General features: G+C 36.3%; 1 protein-coding gene across 1 annotated transcript; it reads right to left on the bottom strand.

Annotated features, from left to right (window-relative positions):
• Positions 1-2,298: 2,298 nt before the first annotated feature.
• LOC106969950 (sterile alpha motif domain-containing protein 9) lies at positions 2,299-9,328 on the bottom strand. The gene is given in 14 exon segments (XM_053220287.1): positions 2,299-3,075; positions 3,078-3,218; positions 3,221-3,394; positions 3,397-3,832; positions 3,834-4,297; positions 4,300-4,764; positions 4,767-4,995; positions 4,997-5,172; positions 5,175-5,260; positions 5,262-5,406; positions 5,409-5,523; positions 5,525-5,618; positions 7,197-7,255; positions 9,218-9,328. Coding segments are annotated over 14 exon segments (2,901 nt in total). The 3' UTR covers positions 2,299-2,869.
• Positions 9,329-23,779: the final 14,451 nt, after the last annotated feature.

The raw sequence follows: 23,779 nt of genomic DNA, 5'->3' as shown, positions 1-23,779 counted from the left end.
TATTAGTCCTTTGTCAGATAATGTGGTTTGCAAATATTTTTTCTATTCTGTATCCTGTCTTTTCACCTTCATATAGGATGTTTCATACTAAGTTTTTGATTTTGATTAAGTCCAGTTTATCAATTTTTCTTTTCATGGATGGTGCTTTTGATGTCAAGATTAAGAAGGCTTTGCCTGTATACCAAAGATTTTCTCCTGTCTTTTTTCCCTTAAAGTTTATAATTTTATAAAGTTAAAATATTTATTATTAAACCTAAACCTTTGGTTAATTTTGAGTTAATTTTTGCATAAGGTATGAGGTTTACATTGAAGTTCATTTTTTTAACCTATGGATGTCCAATCACTCTAGCACCATTTGTCAAAAAGGCTATCCTTCCTCCATTGAATTACTTTCACGACTTTGTCAAAAATCTGTAGAGCATATTTATGTGAGTCTATGTGTAAATTCTCTATTGTGTACCATTGATCGGTGTATCTATCTCTCTGCCAACACTACATGGCTTTGATCACTAAGTCTTGAAGTCAAATATATTCTTCCCACTTTATTCTTCTTTTTAAAAATTGTTTTTAGCCATGCTACTTCCTTTGCCTTTCTGTATAAATTTTACAACAATTTTGTCTATATCTACAAAGAATTTTGTGAGGATTTTGATAGGAATTGCATTAAAACTATATATCAACTTGGGAAAAATAGATAGATACCTTTACTATATTGAGTCTTCTAATTCATGAAAATAGCGTGTATTTCCATTTATTTAGAACTCTGATTTCTTTCATTAGCATTTTTAAATTTTCAATATAAGAGTTATGCACATGTTTTGTTAGACTTACACTTAAGCATTTCAGGTTTTTTTGAGTGATTACAAAAGGTATTGATATTTTATTTTGATGTCCATGTGTTCGTGGCTCATTTATAGAAAGACAATTTTTTTAATAACGATTTTTTATTTGGGTACAGTTGACCACAGTGTTATTTTATTTTCAGGTGTACAACGTAGTTGTTCAACATCTCTATGTTATGCTATCTATGCTCACTTCAAGTGTAGCTACCATCTATCACCATACAATGTTATTACAATACCATTGACTATATTTTCTACGCTGTGCCTTTTATTCCTGTGGTTTATTCATTACATAACTAGAAGCCTGTATCTCCCACTCCCCTTTGCCCATTTTGCCCATCTCCTCTCTCCCTTCTCTCTAGCAATTATTAGTTTGTTCACTGTATTTATAGGTCTGATCTGCTATTTGTTTGTTTGTTTATTCATTCTTTTTTTTTAACGTTTATTTATTTTTGAGACAGAGCATGAACGGGGGAGGGTCAGAGAGAGGGAGACACAGAATCTGAAACAGGCTCCAGGCTCTGAGCTGTCAGCACAGAGCAAGACACGGGGCTCAAACTCATGGACTGTGAGATCATGACCTGAGCCGAAGTCAGCCGCTTAACTGACTGAGCCACCCAGGCGCCCCTCATTTTGTTTTTTTAATTACACATATTTTATTTGAGTTTATTGTCTATTTTCTAACTTGTGAAGTTTATACCTGTTTACTTTTCACTCTTTTCTTATTTGGGATAAGCGATTAAGATCATACATTTCTTTTTTTCTGTTTTTTTTTTAAGTTTATTTATTTATTTTGAGAGAGAGGGTGAGAGAGAGAGAGCATGAGAGCAAGTGGGGGAGGGGCAGAGAAAGAGAGAGAGAGAGAGAGAGAGAGAGAGAGAGAGAGAGAGAGAGAGAATCCCAAGCAGGCTCTGCGCTGTTAGCACAGAGCCCGACGTGGGGCTTGAACTCATGTACTGTGAGATCATGACTGAGCCAAAGTCAGATGCTTAACTGACTGAGCCACCCAGGTGCCTGAGGACATACATTTCTTACCATCCAACACTTTCACTGAATCTCACGAGTTTTGAAATGTAATGTTTAAATTTTTATTCAACTACAACCACTTTGAAATTTCTTTTTGGGTTTTCTCTTTACCTCATGAGTTTGTTTTTTTTTTTAACTTCTAAATATATAACTTCTAAATATATAGAGGTGGTTCTATTTGGTTATTTTCATTAGCCGTTTCAAACTTGCATTACAGTCAGAGAATGTGAATCTCTATAAGTTTATTACTCGAAGCTGGTAAGACCTCATCTCTAGACAATAAATTACCACAATCTCAAATAAATACCAGCCCTAGTTGCAGTTTCCTTGATGGTTATGGAATCTTTTAGAGAAGATCAAAATGACCTCAGATATGAGGACATTGTTTTAGCCAATGCTTATTTTCTAAAAAAAGGATCAGAAATGGACAACAGTAGGAGAAATTAAGATGGCAGAGCAGCATGGAGTCCCTGAGCTTGTCTCATCCCTGAAAGGCAGCTAGATCAGCACGGAACCATTTTGAACACCTATAAAATTGAGCTGAGGATTAACACAACAATCCGCATAACTTGAGCTACAGAACTCAGCAGATAGGCTGTGCAGAGAGGTGAACTGGGAGAGATAGTTTATCTTCAGTTCTTCCAGTAAGCAAATGGCATACAAAGGATGAATAATAGGCACTCCACAGTACTTCCCACATTCCACCACCTCTGTTTTTATCTGAATTGTAGAGTTGGTGCTTTTTTAAAAAATTTTTTTTTCATTTTTATTTTTTATTTTTTAAAATTTACATCCAAATTAGTTAGCATATAGTGAAACAATGATTTCAGGAGTACGTTCCTTAATGCCCCTTACCCATTTACCCATTCCCCGCCCACAACCCCTCCAGCAACCCTCAGTTTGTTCTCCATATTTATGAGTCTCTTCTATTTTGTCCCCCTCCCTGTTTTTAAAAGTTTATTTTTATTTTTATTTTTTACTTTTTAAAATTTACATCCAAATTAGTTAGCATATAGTGAAACAATGATTTCAGAAGTAGATTCCTTAATGCCTAGAGTTGGTGCTATCTTGCCTTCAAGTTTTTCTGTTCCCCAGAAAACCTTCTTTTTTATGATTCTTAAGAATTTTTCACACTATGATAGTAAAATGGTTGTATCAGGCATATATGAATTAGGAAGAGTCAAGAAAGAAAAGAGATTTGTTTCCCAGTAGAAGTATTTTGTCTTTTCAGGATATTCCTAGCCACATTTTCTATGTACTTTCTATTATAATTGCTTTTCACGATCATGAAGAAACAAAAATCTTTAAAGTTTTTATGCTGCACTTCAATTTTTTTCAATTTAAGCTCTGTTCTTTGACAGATAGTTGTTGTATTAGAGCATTACCATCTGAGATCTTTGTACCTTTTACAGGATTCTGTGATTTCATGCAAGTTAGGATCACTGGAGGTTTCTCATGTCAAATGTACTATTAGCTACTGCTAATAGAGGCCTGGAGAAAATAGACATAATTTTGTTCTTTAAATCACCAATAAGGAGCAGTTCAAGTAAGTTTTCCTGATGGTTGGTTGCCCCAAAGGTGTTTAAATTAATCACTTATTCTCCAGTTTCCCCTGTCTTGTTTTTCAACATAGCACATCTTAATTTCTTCCTTAGTTCCCAAAGAATACACAGAGTCAAGGTAGTCCCACCACAACCTGGATGATGCTATGAATGAATATTATTGGCACATATTGGTTTAGAAGAATTTGCCCAGTTTTGAACCACTGCTTCAAGTTTTTCATATTTATCCTTTTTGATGGAAAAAAAGTTGAAGTTCCACTATGATACTTTCCCACCTCGATAGAAGTCTTCCTCTTCTGATGCCTAGAATTCAAATACTTTGTTTCTGTCCTCTAAGACCGTGTCTTCGTATTCACTTTAACAAAGAATTTCCAGAACAGTCATGACAACTTCTTCCTTTTTTTAGAAGGACAGTTAGATGAACCAATAGATGGCAAAAAGATTGAGTGACAGATTTTAGTTGAACAATAGTACCATTTATTTCTTCAAGACTTAAGTCAGAAACACATTAGCTTGATAGCTCATTTTGCTGGTTTATTAATCTTGTTTCGAGTAGGCCTTTCTATCCTTGACACATATGTGAGTATACACAAATACACGATGTATTTTTCATTCCTTTGAGATCTTGGTAGAAAGCACAGAAGGTCTCAAGGAGGAGGTCTCTTAGGTCATCCATGGAAGAGAGTAATAGAATAATAAAGAGAAACAGTTTTTCTCTTTGCAAGGAACTTGGATCTAAGTGTTTATATTTTTCACTGTTAAGGTCTAACCTGCCATTGCTGAAAATCCAGCTGGGCTGTTGATAAAGATTCAGACTAGAAATCTTCTCATTTTGTATTTTTTCCCCCTACACATACAGATTTGGCTTTCTTTGTAAGCTTTGACTACCCCCCTTCTCACAGATTTAGGATTAAACTCCAACACAGCAAGTCATTAAATTTCCTTTAGGGAATCTAAGTGTTTTATTTGATTCAGATGGCATTTATTTGTCACAAGAATGTGTACCAGTCGTGGTTTGAATGAATTATCAAACAAATCCTGATTTCCTGTCAATAATTTAGCAAGTGTTGGTCCCTTACTCTCTTTTTTATTTGTTTTTACTTTGCATGTTTTTTCTGCCTCTTTTCTAGACTCTGACAGTGCTTTCAAATCTAATTTAAATGCTCTGAAATCTGCATTATTTTTCATGATGTCTTTAGAGCTGGCCCCATCTCATATGAAGACTGAATATTTTGGACTTAGTTTCCATGTTCTGTTGTTGTGATTTTGCATTTTAGTATGGAAATAATCTTGTTCATATTCAGAGTACTTTGTAATGACCTTTGCTTCAATACAAATCTGTCAGGATACCTACGGTTTAGCAGTAAAACGTCTACAAATCTTGGCTCTCAAATGTACTTCTTTGCTTTTTGGACCTGATGGTCTTCAAAATACTGGTGGATCATCAATTTAAAATGGTCAGTGAGGGCTTCCTTGGTGAAATTGGTGACTTTCATGTAAAGAATTTTTCCATAGGGTTTGCCTTTAACTCCAAAATGAATGGTGCCATTAGTAGGCGAATTTTCATATAACCGAAGCAAATTGGAAAACTTCATTGCTAAATTTCACCTTAACATCTCTTCTGCAGCTGTTTCTCTATTTTCACAAATAGGTTTTGAATTAATTTGTTGGATCAGTGAGATTGAGTGGTGGTCCTGTTTCAGGCTGTAGACTAAAATTCGATTTGTAGTGATATGGGTTACAAATTCATCAAAAAAGTACGATACACATGTCAGTTCTCTGGATGGCTGCCTTTCCTTTGTGTCATCTATTTCATCTTCCATGAACTCAGTTTTTAGTGACTGTACCCACTGTAGAGGCATTAGCCATAACTGATTTCTCTGTATCATTTTGCTTTTGCTTTGAAGTTTCTCCATTTTCTTCTTACATCAAATGTTGTATTTTAGGAACATTTTTACTACCTTTTCCCTCTTTCATGTCTGACTAAGATCTTCAGAGGATGTTTTCTGCAATTATTTGAATAGCTGTTCTATATGGATAGCTCATCCATGTGCTATGCCCATATCAACAAGGTGATTTTTAGTTAACCACTTCCAAGATTACTCTATGCATATCTTTTGCGGTCAAGATTTCCCTGTGCTTTTGATTACAGCAGAGAGAGGGAGAGAGGATATATGAACTTGCATAACTCAGGTAATAAGATATTTCTACCCATCTTGTGCCTTATCCAAAGCATGTTACCCATCTCCTCCCCTCTACTTTTTGTTGTGTATTTTAATTGATTTAATAAGGTATTTGCCTTAAGCATCTTAATTTGATCTGTGAGTCATTTTGTTCCATGACTTCTGAGATAGCTTCCTGGGTAGTGATCTTGGAGGCTACTATTATATCAGAGTGATTTTTCACATAATAATAGATAACGACTGATTTCTGGTTAATAATTGCTGTTTGATCTACAAATTGGAAATCTCATATCTGGAAAATTAGTGGCAATCTGAGTTATGGAAACATACTAATGGTTAGAAAAAATAAATTCCAAATAATGATAGTCAGCTCTAAGTATGATCCAAAAATGGCTCCAAAAAAAATGTGAACCATTCCAGTGAAACCATCATGGAATAAATCATATAAACAGAGAAGACAAGCCTGGGGAATTATGGCAAGCAGATAATATATGCCCACTTCCATGATATAATACACAGGAATATTGCCTCAGAGTGGTAGACACAAATTCAGATTTGGATTTACCTTCCTTTCCAGACATAAAGGTGACACAGCAATGGTCCAAAGTTAAGCCTATTATTTTTTTGGTTAATAACTCCTGTATGCATAGAGAGTGAATAAAATATACCTTACATCTATATCAATGCCAAATAGGCAAAGATATGCAAAATTGGCAGAAATTTCACTTCTTTACAACACTATGACAACCAGAAACCTAGAAGATGTAATGCCTTCTAAAAAAAGTGAGTTAGGTGAAATTTCTTTCAATAATTTAGCCTATAGAGATTGAGAAGCTCACATTTAAAAAAAATTGGGAAGCAGAACCTGGGTGGCTCAGTCAGTTAAGCGTCTGACTTTGGCTCTGGTCATGATCTCACCATTAGCGAGGTCGAGCCCCGCCTCAGACTCTGTGCTGACAGCTCAGACCTTGGAGCCTGCTTCAAATTCTGTGTCTCCCTCTCTCTCTGCCGCTTCCCAGCTTGTGCTCTATCTCTGTCTCAAAAGTAAACATTAAAAAAAATAAAATAAAGGGAAGAGAAAAAGAGAGTGGAAGGGGAAAATTGCTTTAGATTTGAAGTAGGACTTTAAAAGTAGCCTTTTGTAGGACTACATTAAATTCAAACACTGTGCAGCAAAAAACACAATTAACAGAATGAAAAGACAAGCTATGGGATAAGAGAAAATATTTGCAAAATAATTTGCAAATATATTTGATAAGGGTTAATATCCAGAATATATATAAAAAAAACTTCCTACAATTCAACAACACAAATAACCCAATTAAAAAATAGTCAAGGACTTGAATAAACATTTCTCCAAAGATGATAAACAAATGCCAGACAAGTATATGGAAATGAGCAACATCACTAATCATTAGAGAAATGCAAACCTAAATCACAGTGATGTATCATTTCACATCCATTATGATGACTGCTATTAAAAAACAGTAAATGTTGAGTCTTGGTTACGATATTGAGAAACTGGAGGGACCCCTTATGCACTGTTGATAAGAATGTTAAATGGTATAATCTACACAACTTACCTTAGAAGAATGGTTAAAGGAATCTCTCCAAACAGAAAGGAAATGATAAGAGAAGGAACCTTGAAACATTAGGAAGAAAAAAAGAACACACTAAGTAAAAATGTTAGTAAATATAATAAGCTGTCTCTTGTTTGGTTTTCTAAATTATGTTTGATTATTGAAGCACCGTCTGATATGGTTCTAAATGTATGTAGTGGCCATATTTGAGATAACGATATATGTGGATAATTATAAGTGGGATAGGGTAAGGGGGTGAAAAGGGAAGTAAGATTTTTTCCACTTCATTCAAGCTGGTAAGATAACACCATTAGATTGTTGAAAGTTATGTATGTATAATGTAGCATCTAGAGCAACTATTAGAAAAAGCTATATGAAATTATACACTCAAAAACACTGTAGATAAAAGTGGAATTGTAAAAAAATTTCAAGTTACCATAGGAGGTCAGGAAAATAAGACAGAGAAATGAAAACCAGAGAGAGCAAACAGAAGAAAAAATGGTAGATATAAGTCCCAACATACCGATAATTATATTGAATATAAATTGCCTACATATAGAAATTAAAAGGCAGAATTAGTAAGTAGAGTGAATTAAAAATATGACCCAACTATATCCTTTTTGTAAGATACTCACTGGAAACATAATATAGACAGGTTGAAAGTAAAAATATGGATAAAGATATGTAATGAACACAAGAATGGCTATATTAATGTCAGATAAAGAGTGTAGACTACAGAGAAAAAATAACCAGAGTCAGAGGAATATTACATAATGATAAGCCAATCTAACAAGATGACATAGCAATCCTAAAAGTGTGTGCATCAAAGAAGGAAGTTGAAGGAAACAGTGATAGAACTTACTGTCTTAGACAAACCCACAATTATAGTTGGATATTTCAGTACCTTTCTCTTAACAATTGATAGAACAACTAGACAGAATATAACTGAGGATATGGAAGAATTTAACACCATCAACCAATACCTTCCAAACCACAATTATAGGATAGTTCATCCAACAACAGCAGAATATCATTATTTTCAAGTGCCCAAGATAAATGATAAAACAAATTTCAACAATTTAAAGAACTGAAATCATACAGAATATGTTTGCCAATCATGATAGAATCTTGTTAGTTATTTAGTAACAGAAAATTAAGAGGAAAATTGCTGAACACTAAAACAACACATTCCTAAATAATTCATGAATCAAAGAAAAGTCTCAAGTGAAATTAAAAAATACATTGCAACGAATGCAAATGAAAATACAACATAATAAAATTTGTGGGGCACAGTTAAAGCAGTGTTGAAAGGAAAATTTCTAGTGATAAATGTGTATATTAGAAAAGAAAAGTTGAAGAAAAATCATGTAAGCTCTTGCTTCAAAAATCTAGAAGAGCTTGAAAAAGAAGAGAAAAATAAACCCAAAGCAAGCAGAAGGAAGGAAATAATAAAGATAAGAGCGGAAACTAACTAAATTGAAAATAGAAAAATAATGGAGAAAATCAATGAAACAAATATTTGCTTTCTTAAAAAAGATCATTAAAATTGACAAACCTCTACCAAAACTGACAAAGAATGAAAAAGAGCAGACACAATTTACCAACACTTGAAATGAAACGGTATTATTTAAAACCCTGTAGACATCAAAAGGTCAATATGGGAGTACTATGAACAGCTTCAAACACATAAATTGGACAACTCAATTAAAATGGACCAATTTCTCAAAAACCACAAACTTCCACAACTCACTCAATATGAAATTGATCCTTTGCATAGTCCCATAACTTTATAGAAGATTCGATTTTTAATTAAAAAAAAAAAAAAAACACTCCCCCCAAAGAAAAATCTCCAGGCCTAGATAAGTTCACTGGAGAATTCTATTGGACATTTAAATAATTAACACTGATTCTACACAATCTCTTCTAGAAAGCAGTAAAACAGGGAATATTTCCCAGTTCATTTTATAATGTAGTATTAATCCTAATAGCAAAGTCCCTGCAGACCCAGGTGGGCTTCCACATACCCAGGCTCCTGCCTCATTCCGGTACCGGGCCAGATCCTGTGGGCTTAGACTCTCAACTTGCCCCAGTGTGGGCCAGGTCCCATAAGACCCAAACTCTAGATTGGGTCCCATGGACCCAGGCATATGGCCTGCCCCAGCACCATGGTAGGAAAAAAAAGAAAAAGAAAAAGAAATAAGACAATAGATAACAAGTGTTGGTGAAGCGGTGGAGAAAAGGGAATGCTCATGCACTGTTGCTGGGAATGTAAATTGGTCCAATCTATGAAAAAAAGTATGGAGCTTCTTCAAAAAATAAAAAATAGAACTGCCATATGATCCACCTATCCCACATCTAGGTATATATCCAAAGGAAATGAAATCAAGATCTTGAAGAGACATCTATACCCCCACGCTCATTGCAATAGTCAATATATGGAAGCAACTTTAGTGTCCATCAGTGGATAAATGGATAAAGAAGATGTGCTATATCTTACTCAGCCATGAGAAAGAAGGAAATCCTGCCATTGTGACAACAAGGATGAACCTGGAGGACATTAGGCTCAGTGAAATAAGCCAGAAAGAGTAACATAAATATTGTCTGATCTCACCTTTATGTGGAATCTAAAAACAAAACAAAACAAGGTAAAAGCACATAGAATGATGGATACCAGGGGCTGGAGGGGGAAGAGATGGGCAGATATAGGTTGAAGGGTACAAATTTGCAGTTCTCTAGGATGTATAAGCTAGAGATCTAATGTACAAGCATGAAAACTGTACCTAATAATGCCGTATTGAACACTGAAACCTAAGAAATAGATTTCAAGTACACTTATCACACACAATCAATGGTAACTGTGAAGAGATGGATGATATTTAATTAGCTTGACTGTCCTAATCATTTCACTACGTATATGCATATTAACTCATCATGTTGTACACTTTAAATATATACAATTTTTATTTAAAATGCTGCATTTGGGGGCACCTAGCTGGCTCAGTCAATTGAATGTCCAACTCCTGATTTTGGCTTGGGTCATGATCCCAGGGTCGTGGGATTGAGCCCTGTGTCAGGCTCTGAACTGAGCGTGGAGCTGCTTAAGATTCTCTCTTAGGGCACCTGGGTGGCTCAGTTGGTTAAGCATCCAACTCTTAACTTTCTCAGGTTGTGATCTCACAATTCATGAGTTTGATCCCTGCTTTGGGTTCCATGCTGACAGTGTGGAGCCTGCTTAGGATTCTCTCTCTCCTCTCTCTGCCCCCAACTCTCTCTCAAAATAAATAAATAAAATTTTTTTAAAAGTTAATAAAAAAGATTTTCTCTCTCTCCCTGCCCCTCTCCCCTCCTCGCATGCACACTCTCTTTCTAAAAGAAAGAAAGAGAAAAAGCAAGCAAGCAAGCTGCATTTGAAAACTTGAAAGATAGTGTCAACAATACTTGGAGAGGTATTTAGGGCCTAAATGCTTTTATAAAATTAGAAGAAGGACTGAAAATCTTTCAATTGAATGAACTAAATATCAATCGAATAAATTCAGAGAAGAATAGAATAAACTTGAAGGAAGTAGAGGAAGGAGAAAATAAAGATGAGAACAGAAATCTATGAAATAGAAACAAAAATTACAATTGAATCAAAGAAACCCAAAAGTTGTCCTTCATAAAGAGTAATAAAATTGGGGCGTCTGGGTGTCTCAGTCTGTTAAGTGTCTGACTTCAGCTCAGGTCATGATCTCACAGTTGGTGAGTTCGAGCCCCAAGTCAAGCTCTGTGCTGACAGTTCAGAGCCTGGGGCCTGCTTTGGATTCTGTGTCTTCCTCTCTCTCTGCCCCTCTCCCTCTTGCGTTATGTTTTTCTCTCTCAAAAATAAATAAAAACATTTAAAAAAATTTTAAAAAAAGAATAATAAAATTGACACACCTGTGAAGAGTAACCAAGAACTAAAAATGATGAAAAAACTAACCAATATCACATGCTATAAAAATTCTAAAGATTAGAGGAAATTGCAGACAACTTTGAATAAATATGAAGACTGAAATAAATTGAAAACATTCCTTGAAAAATATAACTTACCAAAAATGTCCCAAGAAGAAATGGAAAAGGTCCCACTTCCCCGTGTGATATCATAGATCACAGCAGGCTACCAACACTCCCACTGCAACAAATAGAAAAAAATCAGATAAATTATAAAAGTTATTTTTGAAGTTATTATACAGTTGTAGCTAGACTTGATGATAAGGACTGGATGAGCTAAAATGCCAGAGAGGGAAGATCCCTTGCTAGGGAAGCATTTGCTGATTCTGGGCTGGAGTTGAGGATCAGAGTTGGCCTACTGAGAGGAAGAGAAACCAGTGGGGCTTTTGACAGTCACATGAGTGGATATGATGGATTGGAATCTAGAAGTGCTCCCAAATCTTTAATCATTATGGGAATGCAAAATAAAACTACAATGAGGTAATACTATTCAGAAGAATGGCTGAAATTATAGACTGACAATACCAAATGTTGGTGACAATGTGGAGTCAGTAGAACTCTCACACATTGTTAGTAGGAATATAAATTGTTTCAGCCAATTTTGGAAACAATTCGGTTTCAATAAAGTTAAATGTACACTGATCCTATGATTCAGCAATTATAAAGAAACAGATTAGAGTGTTACAGGCAACAACATGAATGAATCTCACATGTCTGATGTTGAGTGAAAGAAGCCAGTAACAATAGAAAAAACATTGTAGGACTTCATTTATACGAAGTTCAAGAACAGGCAAAATTAATTTATTGCAGCAAAAGTCAGAGTAGTGGTTACCTTTGGGAGGAAGATATTTTCTGGGAAGGGACACAAGGAAAACTGATAGGATAAAAATATTTATGTCTATGTGTGGATCTTGTTACTGGTTATGCTGATGAATACACATAAAAATTTCATAGAGCTGTACCCTTATGATTTGTTCCTTTCATAAACATTATACTTCATTTGAAAGGAAATGATGCCTCAAGATACATGATAAACAGATGAATAAAAGAGGTACTTGCATTAAAAAAAAATGAAGGTGTATTAGCAATCAAGGATAGTGATTAATTCAATTCTGCGCATGTGAAGTCTAAAAGATTCATTGGAGAATTACAACTGCAGCCTCAGATTATGGGAAAACTTTTGGTTTCACATGTCACTGTTGATTCAATGTCTTTTTACCCGACTCTCCTCCAGTTACTCTACTGTCTAAGTCATTTTCATGTATCCATGAGATCCACTATGTGCCATCTACTCCACCCTGTAAAAGTGCAGCTCACTGTGGTTGCACCCACACCAATGTAACACCTAAATCAGGAGTTCTTGATCACTCTGATGCCAGCTATGCTCAGGCTCCTGAATTCGCCATGCCCAATCTCTTGCCCCATCCTGGCAATATACTTCTCTTGGGGTCTCTCTGACTTTCTGTCACAGTTATACAAGCTCAGCCCTTATGCACTAGCTGCACACCATACACATGTACAAATGAAAAGCCAGGTTCTCATATAAGAGTTGGGAGGTGGGAAGCTAGTCCTGAATGGTCGGGAATGTGAACAAGTGAAAAAAGAATGACTTTCGATGATTTTCTCTACCAGATTATGGATCTTTACATTGTAATCAAAAAGCTTTCACTTTCACATGGCTTATCCTATAGCCTTTGTCAGAGTCTTGATAGGAGTATGTTTCAATAACTTAATTTTTCAAAAAATTGTTGAAAATGCCACCCTGGGCGAATATATACTGGAAGAATGACTGCTGTCTAACATCTGGGTTTTCTCCATTTATGCCACCATTCGTTATTTCACATAGTCATGATTTCTTTATACCATCCCTTGTTCCAGAAATGGTTTATTGCATAGTTTAGAAAGTGATATGGGATCACACATGTACGAAAGCCCTCGGGTAACAAAATCGGGGGAAGGCTAATGGCAGAAAAGTAAGAGGGGAAAGAAAGGTGAAAGCATGGAGTAAAGTTAGTGTCTAAAATAATTGTTTTTGGGGGACCTGGGTGGCTTGGTTAGTTAAGCGTCTGACTTCGGCTCAGGTCATGATCTCACGGCCCGTGAGTTCGAGCCCCGCGTCGGGGCTCAAAAATAAATAAACGTTGAAAAAAAATTAAAAAAAAATAATTGTTTTCAATTATATATGCTTTACTATAATGGCCTGAAATTTTAGTTCTGAGCTCAGCAATGAGTATAAAAAAAAGGAAACACAATTTGTTACGTAACTTCATATATATATTTTTAAGTTTATTTATTTATTTTTGAGAGAAACAGAGACAGTGTGAGTGAGGGAGGGGAGGAGAGAGAGGAAGAGAGAGAGAGAGAATCCCAAGCAGGCTCTGCACTGTCAGCGCAGAGCCCGATGTGGGGCTCAAACCCACCAACCATGAGATCATGACCTGAGCGGAAACCATGAGTCAGACGCTTAACCAACTGAGTGACCCAGCGCCACCCCCTCCGCCCCTCCCACACACACACATATATTTATTAATTGTAATGTTAATTGTAGGGTTTGCTAGCTTTTTAAAGACAGTTGAAAATCAGGCCTTTATTGAGAAATGTAATCCCCCTCCCTATACTCTCTTGCACCTTGTTCCTTTGGGGGAAGTTAGACATAAACCTAGGATTTTTACCAGGAACAGAAAGCTGCCATAATTTCAAGGACTTCCTGTGGTAGTCTGTCTGTCTCTGTCTCTGTCTGCCTCTGCCTCTGTCTGTCACTCTCTATATATCATCTGACACTAACATCTGAGTTTTATGTTATGGCAGATGCCTACTCCTTAGAGTAGATGGTGGAAGATATGTTTGATTAATGTAAAGTACATTTTTAAATTTTCATCATATGTTATTTCTGAAGATACTGCTAATGCCTTAGGGGATTTCATCAATAAAAATGCCTCTTGTTTTCAATGACATCTTTTCTGGAATGTTATGACTCATTTTTCAACTAATACAAAGCAGACTCCTGTCACAGCAATGAATAGTCTAGAATTTCTAGGCTCAAAATATTGTTTTTGTTTTGGGGTATATTTCAATCCTCTAACAGAAAAGTAGATTCCTCCCTATTCAACGAAATGCTGTAATAGTAACAATAATATTAATAGTAGATATTATACTTAACCCAGATTGTCTTGCAAATTTCTTCTACGTATATGAGGGGAAAACCATGTATTTCAGTGCAGAGAACATCTAATATCTTGTGTTTCCTTCCTCCTTCAATGTTAGAGAAAAATATTTTCTTCATTCTAGCTTTTATGAAAGTTTATTTATCCTCTGCTTCTATCTCACTTGGCTCGGAAACTCCAGGGTGTGTCTCAGAAATGAGCGTGTTGAAAACTGGCAGGTGGGGGAAGGAAGCTGATTTCAGTTTTGTTTTCCTAGATCTGAGTTTACAGAAGTGCCTTTTCTCTCTGAAATGCTTTTTTGGTAAGTCATTGCTCCACCACAGTCTGGTCTGTTTGGTCAAAAATCCAAAGTTTAAAATCTCTTCTTTACTTGAGAGTTTTGAGGACTGCAGAGAGCCCTATTGTCTTGGTTACAGACAAACTCCCAGATACGCTGAGTATCTGGAATACTTTGGAATAATGAGGTTTTTTTTTTTTTTTAATTTTTTTTTCAACATTTATTTATTTTTGGGACAGAAAGAGATAGAGCATGAACGGGGGAGGGGCAGAGAGAGAGGGAGACACAGAATCGGAAACAGGCTCCAGGCTCTGAGCCATCAGCCCAGAGCCTGACGCGGGGCTCAAACTCACAGAACGCGAGATCGTGACCTGGCTGAAGTCGGACGCTTAACCGACTGCACCACCCAGGCGCCCCTGGAATAATGAGTTTTATTGCTCTTGAAAGCTTGTGGAGCTCCGGGTAGAGAAGAGCTTATGTTGGTATTTCATTGGCCTTCCACGGTGGACTCATCATCCATCTCTGTTTTCAAGTATGAAGGAATGGCTTACAGGGACTCTTTGAGCTCCCTATAAATGCTAAAGATATCTGGGTTAGTTCTGTAGGGCAGACGAGGGTTAGATGGCCACATGGCAGGGATTTATCTTTTTTTTTTTTAATTTAATTTATTTTTTTAATTTACATCCAAGTTAGCATATAGTACAACAATGATTTCAGGAGTAGATTCCTTAGTGTCCCTTACCCAGTTAGCCCATCCCCCCTTCCACAACCCCAATAATCCTCTGTTTGTTCTCCATATTTAAGAGTCTCTTATGTTTTGTTCCCCTTCCTGTTTTTATGCTACTTTTGCTTCCTTTCACTTATGTTCGTTCATCTGTTTTGTATCTTAAAGCCCTCATATGAGTGAAGTCATATGATATTTGTCTTTCTCTGACTAATTTTGCTTAGCCTAATACCCTCTAGTTCCATCCACATAGTTGCAAATGGCAAGATTTCATTCTTTTTCATTGCCAAGTAATACTCCCTTGTATATATATACCACATTTTCTTTATCCATTCATCCGTCGATGGACATTTGTGCTCTTTCCAGAGATTTATCTTTTTAAGGTCAGTATCCAGGTTAGGTAGAGAATTACCTGAGTGAGAGTGACAAAAATAATCACCATTTAAAAAATTAACACCAAGTGCTACTAGCATTTATTGTGCGTGCTCAATTAGCTTTTTGTTTCCACATTCCACTGTTGATTCACATTGGTTTTATATGGTTTTTAAACATTTATCATGCACTTACTGTTCACAACAATCCTCTGAGGTAGATGCTATTATCATCTCCATTTTATAGCAGAAGAAGCTGAAGCACAGAGACCTTAAATAATGTGACTCTCTCTCTCTCTCTCTCTCTTTCTGTGTGTGTGTGTGTGTGTGTGTGTGTGTGTGTGTGTGTGTGTTTAAATGTTTATGTATTGGGGCACCTGGGTGGCTCAGTTGGTTAAGCACCTGACTTTGGCTGAGATCATGATCACAGCACTTGAATTAGAGGCCCACATCAGGCTCTGTGTTGACAGCTTGGAGCCTGGAGCCTGCTTTGGATTCTGTGTCTCCCTCTCTGCCCCTCCCCTGCTTGTGCTCTGTCTCAATCTCTCTCTCCATCTCAAAAATAAAAAAACATTAAAAAATTTTTAATGTTTACATATTTATATATTATGTGTGTATGTATATATGTATACACATATATATATGTATATATATATACACTATCTATCTATCTATCTATCTATCTATCCATCCATCCATCCTATGGGTTCTGTTTCTCTGTAGAACCCTGAGTAATACAATCAAGTTATAAAAATTAACTTCTGCTCTGCTCTCCATACTGAGTTTTATGCCAGTACCTTATATATAGTTGCTCAGACTCCCTGTGACGCCAGGTCCTAGGCCTTCAGCATGAGCTAGCCCTCTCTTCTGTCCTGTGTCTTTTTCCTCATGCTGCCTCTCTGACCACCAGGCCAGTTATTAATTTTTTAAAATCTCATTATTGCCCACTTAAGGAACAACCTAGTTGTTCTCCTACCCCCTTGAAAATTTAATACTACAGATATACTATATATCTGTGATTTGTACATAAAAAGGACAACATTATGTGTTGCACCACAGAATTGCAAATTTAAACAACAAGATACCACTACACATCTATTCAAATGGCCAAAATCCAGAGCACTGATAACACCAAATGGTGACAAGGATGTACAGCAACAGGAACTCACATTCATTGCTGGTGGGAATGAAAAATGGTACAGACACTTTGGAAGACAGCTTGTTGGTTTCTTGCGAAAGTAAACCTACTCTTACCATTACAACCCAGTAATTGCAATTCTTGGTATTTAGCCGGAGGAATTGAAAACTTACGTCCACACAAAACCTGCACACTGATGTTTGTAGCAGGTTTATTCATAAGTGCCAGACCTGGAAGCAAACGTCAGTAGATGAATGAGTTAATAAACTGTGGTACATCCAGACAATGGAACATTATTCAATACTAAAAAGAATTGATCTGTAAAGCCATGAAAAGCCATGGAAGAATATTAAATGCAAATTATTAAGTGAAAGAAGCCAATCTGAAAAGGCTGCTTACTGTATGATTCCAATTATATGACATTCTGGAAAAGGCAAAACCATGAAGGCAGCAAAAGGATCAATGGCTGCCAGGAGTTAGTGGGGAAAGGAAGAATGAATTGGTGGAGCACAGAGGATTTTTAAGATAATGAAATTATTCTGAATGATACTATAATGGTGGATTCATGCCTATACACACACACACACACACACACACATATGTATATGTATATATATGATATACATTTGTCAAAACCCATAGAATATACAACACCAAGAGTGAACCCTAATGTAAAATATGGATATTGGGTAATAATGATGAGTCAGTGTATGTTCATCATTTGTAACAAGCGTGCTGTTCTGGTGCTGGATATTGATAGTGGAGGAGGTTGTATGTGTGTGGGAGGCAGGAAGACAGTATATGAAATCTCTGTACCTGCCTTTCAATTTTGCTGTGAACCTAAAACTGCTCTTAAAAATAGTCTATCCTTTTTTATGACCGAGTAATATCCTCGGTGTGTGTGTGTGTGTGTGTGTGTGTGTGTGTGTGTGTGTTTATTAAATCTTCTTTATCCATTTGTCTGTTGATGGACACTCAGGCTGCTTCCACATCCTGGCTGTTGCATATAATGCTTCAATAAAAATAGGGGTGCATGCATATATCTTTTTGAATTTGTGTTTCTGTTTATTTGGGTAAATACCCAGTAGTAGAATTATTGGATCATATTGTATTTCTATTTTTAATTTTTTGAGGAAATTTTATACTGTTTTCTTCAGTGGCTATGCTAATTTATATTTCTACCAACAATGCATGGGGGTTCCTTTTTTCTCACATCCTCGCCAATACTTGTTTCTTGTGTTTTTGATACTAGCCATTCTGACAGGTGTAAGGTGATATCTCATTGGGTTTTGATTTGCATTTCCCTGATGATTAGAAATGTTGAGTATCTTTTCATGTGTCTGTTGGCCATTTGTATGTTTTTTTTTTTTTTTGGAAAAATGTCTACTCAGATCCTCTGCCCATGTTTTTAATAAACAAAAAGCAGAATCAGTCCTATAATTACAGAGGACAAACTGATGGTTGCCAGAGGGGAGGAGTATGGGGGAATGGGTAAAATGGGTGAAGGGGAGTGGGAGATACAGACTTCCAATTATGGAATGAATGTGTCACAGGAATAAAAAGCATAGCATAAAGAATATAGTCAATGCTAGGAGCACCTGGGTGGTTCAATTGGTTAAGTGTCCAACTCTTGGTTTTGGCTCAGGTCATGATAGCATGGTTTGTGAGGTGGAGCTCCAAGTTGGGCTCCATGCTGACAGCGCAGAACCTGCTTGGGATTCTCTCTCCCTCCTGTCCCTGCCACTCCCCTGCACTCTCTCTCTCTCTCTCTCTTTCTCAAAAATAAATATTAAAAAAAATTTTAATGTATATTTTTGAGAGAGAGAGGGAGCATGCACACGTGTGAGTGGAGGAGGGGAAAGAGAGAGGGAGACACAGAACCTGAAGCAGGCTCCAGGCTCTGAGCTGTCAGCACAGAGCCTGACGTGGGGCTTGAACTCACTAACTGTGAGATCATGACCTGAGCCAAAGTCGGAAGCTCAGCTGACTGAGCTGCCCAGGCCCCCCCCCCCAATAAATATTTTTTTAAAAAAGAAATTATTTTCATAATCCAGACAGTGAGGACCCCTTTCTTAAAAGAAGATTACTTAAAGTTAAGCTCCCTGGATAGCATCTTTTCAATGTTTTTCTCTTAATTCACTTGTGGTCTTTGTAGGGATGGTGTGAGGAGGTGTTTTCCCTATTTCTTGATAAAATTATTATAAAACAGCAAGCACAGAAAAAATTTTCATGACCAAGAAAGACCTTGTAGAATATCTCTTGCTATTATTACTTTCTCTTGTTTTTATATGAAATTTATCTTAGGAACCGAACCACCAAAGGTTTTACATTTTATCATGTTCCTCTTTCTCTTTGATGAAGGAAGTATTGCCAAATTACAATACCAAGAATCCTCTTAGCCTATGAGGCAGGTTTTATCCAAGGGTCCTGGTCGCTCTTTTCCCCTCTTTTCTTATTGTTTGAGAGTATCTAGGAACAATACTTTTAATTTTTTTCCATTGCTGTTCTTGTTTTTTTTTTATTTTTTATTTTTTAAAATTTACATCCAAATTAGTTAGCATATAGTGCAACAGTGATTTCAGGAGTAGATTCCTTAGTGTCCCTTACCCAATTGGCCCATCCCCTTCCCACACCCCCTCCTGTAACCCTCAGTTTGTTCTCCATATTTACGAGTCTCTTCTGTTTTGTCCCCCTCCCTGTTTTTATATTATTTTTGTTTACCTTCCCTTATGTTCATCTGTTTTGTATCTTAAAGTCCTCATATGAGTGAAGTCATATGATATTTGTCTTTCTCTGACTGACTAATTTCACTTAGCATAATACCCTCCAGTTCCATTCACGTAGTTGCAAATGGCAAGATTTCATTCTCTTTGATTGCCGAGTAATACTCCATTGTATATATATACATCTTCTTTATCCATTCATCCATCGATGGACATTTGGGCTCTTTCCATACTTTGGCTATTGTTGATAGTGCTGCTATAAACATGGGGGTGCATGTGTCCCTTTGAAACAGCACACCTGTATCCCGTGGATAAATGCCTAGTAGTGCAATGGCTGGGTCATAGGGTAGTTCTATTTTTAGTTTTTTGAAGAACCTCCATACTGTTTTCCAGAGTGGCTACACCAGATTGCATTCCCATCTTGGTTATTTTTTTTTAAAGTAACATTTACTGTGTATTTTTCTTTCTTTTTTTTTTTTAATTTTATTTATTTATTTTGTGTGTGTGTGTGTGTGTGTGTGTGTGAGAGAGAGAGAGAGAGAGAGAGAGAGAGAGAATGAGCTAGTGAGAGGCAGAGAGAGTAGAGGACAGGATCAAAAGCTGGCTCTTTGCCTACAGCAGAGAGCCCAGTGCAGGGCTCAAACTTACGAACTATGAGATCATGACCTGAGCTGAGGTCGGACGCTTAACCGACTGAGCACTCAGGTACCCCTATGTCGTATTTTTTTTAATTGAAAAACTAATATGTGTTCAATTAAAAAAAATCAGAAACAACTAGAAAGAAAGAAAAACATAAGACACCTGGATCTTATACCCCCATTCAAAGTTGTTAATACTTTTGTATAAAATCTCCCAGTGTTTTATGGGTAGGCAAATATTTGTCCAACAGTAGAAGCATGGGTCATTCAATATTGTGTTTTTCTACTCAGCAAAATATAGCTTCTTTCTTACATCACTAAATAGACTTTTAGCATAATTTTAAAACCTTTTTCTTTGGAAAATTTCAAATAAAAACCAAGTAAACAAAATAGCATAATGAACCCCCTTGTATATATCACCCAGCTTCAAAGCTATTAACATTCTGCTATTCTCTCTATTTTTCACTTCTCCTACTCTTATTTTAGCTATAGCTTCCCTGAGATAGAATTGGAGTGCATGTTTATTAAATGTAAAGTTTTGGCATATGGCTTGACAAACTGTAGCATCCCCCCACCCCAATGTAGACATAGAACATTTCTGTAATAGCATGTCCCTCCCTGGTTACTGCTAACCCCCTGAAGAGGAAAACACTCTTCTGTTTTGTTTTTTGGGTTTTTTTTGTTTGTTTTGTTTTTTACCATAGATTAGTTTCCAAATGTTCATATACAAGGAATCATATAGTATGAACTCTTTTGTGACTGGCTTCTTTTAAATTCAATGTAATGTCATTGTGATTGGTCCTAGTGTTGCATGTATCATTAGTTTGCTCCTTTTTATTGCTGAATAGTATTCTGTTTTTGTCAATATTTCCCAATTTGTTTATCCAATTTCCTTTAAATAGACGTTTGAGTTATTTCCGTTTTTGGCAGTCATGCTTAAAACTGCTGTGACTATTTTTGTACAAGTCTTTTTATGGACATATGTCTTCATTTTATTATGTAAATACCTTGGCATGGGATTACTGGATGTAATAGGCACACCTTTTACTTTATAAGAAACTGTCAAGCCTTTGTCTAAATTTGACTTTGACTTTGTGTCCGTCTTTTGTATAAGTCAAAATGAAACAAGGAACTGATGTCATTTCACCTGGAAAGTTTAGAAATAAAGAAAAAATGATACTTAGCACATCAATATGAAGAGTCATAGGCTGCCAAGCATCACAGTTTTACTCTACCACATCTGTGAGTAACTGATGTTTTAGTTTAATTAGTACCCATAATTCCTGGCCCGATGTTAGAATTAGCTAATATGTTCTTACCATCTTAACGGGGTTAAGCTGTGGCACCCACTGGCAAATGTTTATATTTTTACAGTATCTGTAATGAATATCATTTCAAAACTCCCAAGATGAGCCAGTAAAATGAATGTGTTTTAAGCATATTGGGTACGTAGTTAGAAACTTAATACAGTTGGCTGAAAGAACAAGGTAAAGTGACATTATGAGGGTTACATGTGGATGTTGTATCCTACCAAGCAGATATTGTTCCTTAGCACATAGTTGGTACTTTTTAAGTAAGAGCAGACCACATGGATATTGCCTATTAATTCTCTACCTTTTACTAATTATCCTTTCTAGATGAGCCTATAAATTGTATGCCATGATTCATTTGTAATGCTACTTTCCACTTTTCTAAGATGGTAAGAACAATTTGGATCTTCCTGTGCCTATTTATGGCCAACACACATCTTTAGTCTTTAAGACACATGAGGCTTCTTGAAGATCTGACTCCCTTTAGGAACTGGCTTGTGCCCTGTGAGGGTCAGATACAACGTTGCCAACTGTCCACCCTGGAAGGCTCAGCTTTCACAGAGGGACAAGTCATGTTTGGACAATAGAGTCTCTATTCCACAGAATGTTTAAAAAAAAAAGAAAAAGAAAAAGATTGGTTAGACCCAGAGCATATAGATATGCTTTATTTACCCAAGGGTTATTCAGCTTTAAGCAGAAAACTTTGACCTTTGACTTCTCTTTAAAAATTTCTTCCTTCTTGGGGCGCCTGGGTGGCTCAGTTGATTAGGCATCTGACTTTTGATCTCAGTTCAGGTGTTGATCTCAGTGTAATGAGTTCAAGCCCTGTGTTGGGCTCCACGATGGGTGTAGTATTTACTTAAATTTTTTTTTCTTCTTGCTTGTTGCTTTGTTAAGAGTCTGTTTGGTAACTTTAAGTATAATTCATATGATTATAAATCCCACATTGTTTGTGTAATTCATATCATGAGTATTTCCAAACTAATATACTGGTAATCCCTTTATAGTGATACCAAGCTTAATGTAAATTTAATTTTCTCTAATCCAGTCTCTTTGTTTATGTAGTCATGTATTTTGAGAAAGTATGGAAAGTATTGCTAATACTGGAAAATAGAATGATTGTTCCTCAAGGGATTTGGTGATCCAAAGTGTCAGCATTTATCCACCCCTCATGAGATAATGGAATGTGGCTTCACAGTGCTCAGTGCAAGTCAACCATGTTTGAAGACATTCTGCCTCTCAGATCACTCACACATATTTGAGACTCAGAAATAATATTTTCTCTCAAATAAGAATGAAAAAATAAAACATTTTAAGTTATCTGAAAAAAACATCTTGGGTTATAATTTTTTTCAGCTCATATTTAACAGGGTTATGAGTAATGAACTATAGTTTTTTGGTTTTTGGTTTTGTTTTCATCTAACTGTTCAGTTCCTTGTTCTCAATTTGATAGTTTTTCAAGTATTGGGGAAATACTGGTTTTATTTAAAATCATATAAACTGATGTACTGCAGCATACCTACTTGTGAAGGTAAACAATACAGTGTGAGAACACTAATGTTGTATGATTAGGGGACAGGGCTTGAATTAGAGTATCACTGAGTTAGTAAATTCCTTTAACCAAAGACTGACAAGGAGTGACAAAGATAGCTAGTATTTAAATTAAAGAAGGCTTGGGGCACTTGGGTTGCTCAGTTGGTTAAGCATCTGACTCTCAATCTCAGCTCAGGTCTTGATATCAGGGTTGTGAGTTCAAGCCTGTACTTAAAAAAAAAAATTCAAAAAGGCCTAAGAAAACTTGGTAAAACATACCCATCTTAGATCAATAAAACGTTATTCATTTGGTGATTCATAAAAATAAATAGCCTTTTGTGATTGGATAAATAAAAGCAGGTTGAGAAAAAAGAAGATCCCTAAAAAACCTTGTAGAGGAGCTGGGCCTGTGAACTCTGAGGATATTCATGGATAATAGGAATATTTAACAATTTTTCTTCCTTCTATCAGAACTTTTTCTCTTATGTCAACCCATTAGTTAAGTGTTGCTAAATGTTGTAGCCCAGTCTTAGCTGAGCTATGAAGGTTTAAGGGTCCAGCCTATGTCCAGGGGTGTGTGGACACTTGGAAGCCCACCAAATGGACAGGTGGGCTGCAGAAAAGGGAGGCAGCAGTCTGGAGCAAGATCAGCAGCAGATGTGGCTTCTAGCAACAGGGGCATGTTTGTGGACCATGTGAGCATTCCTCAGAGATTCACAGAAATACTGGTGAAAAGAAC

This window comes from Acinonyx jubatus, chromosome A2, assembly GCF_027475565.1.
Source record: "Acinonyx jubatus isolate Ajub_Pintada_27869175 chromosome A2, VMU_Ajub_asm_v1.0, whole genome shotgun sequence".
Classification (NCBI taxonomy): domain Eukaryota; kingdom Metazoa; phylum Chordata; class Mammalia; order Carnivora; family Felidae; genus Acinonyx; species Acinonyx jubatus.
The sequence above is the reverse complement of the archived record's forward strand: the minus strand, read 5'-3'. Positions and strand labels throughout refer to the sequence as shown.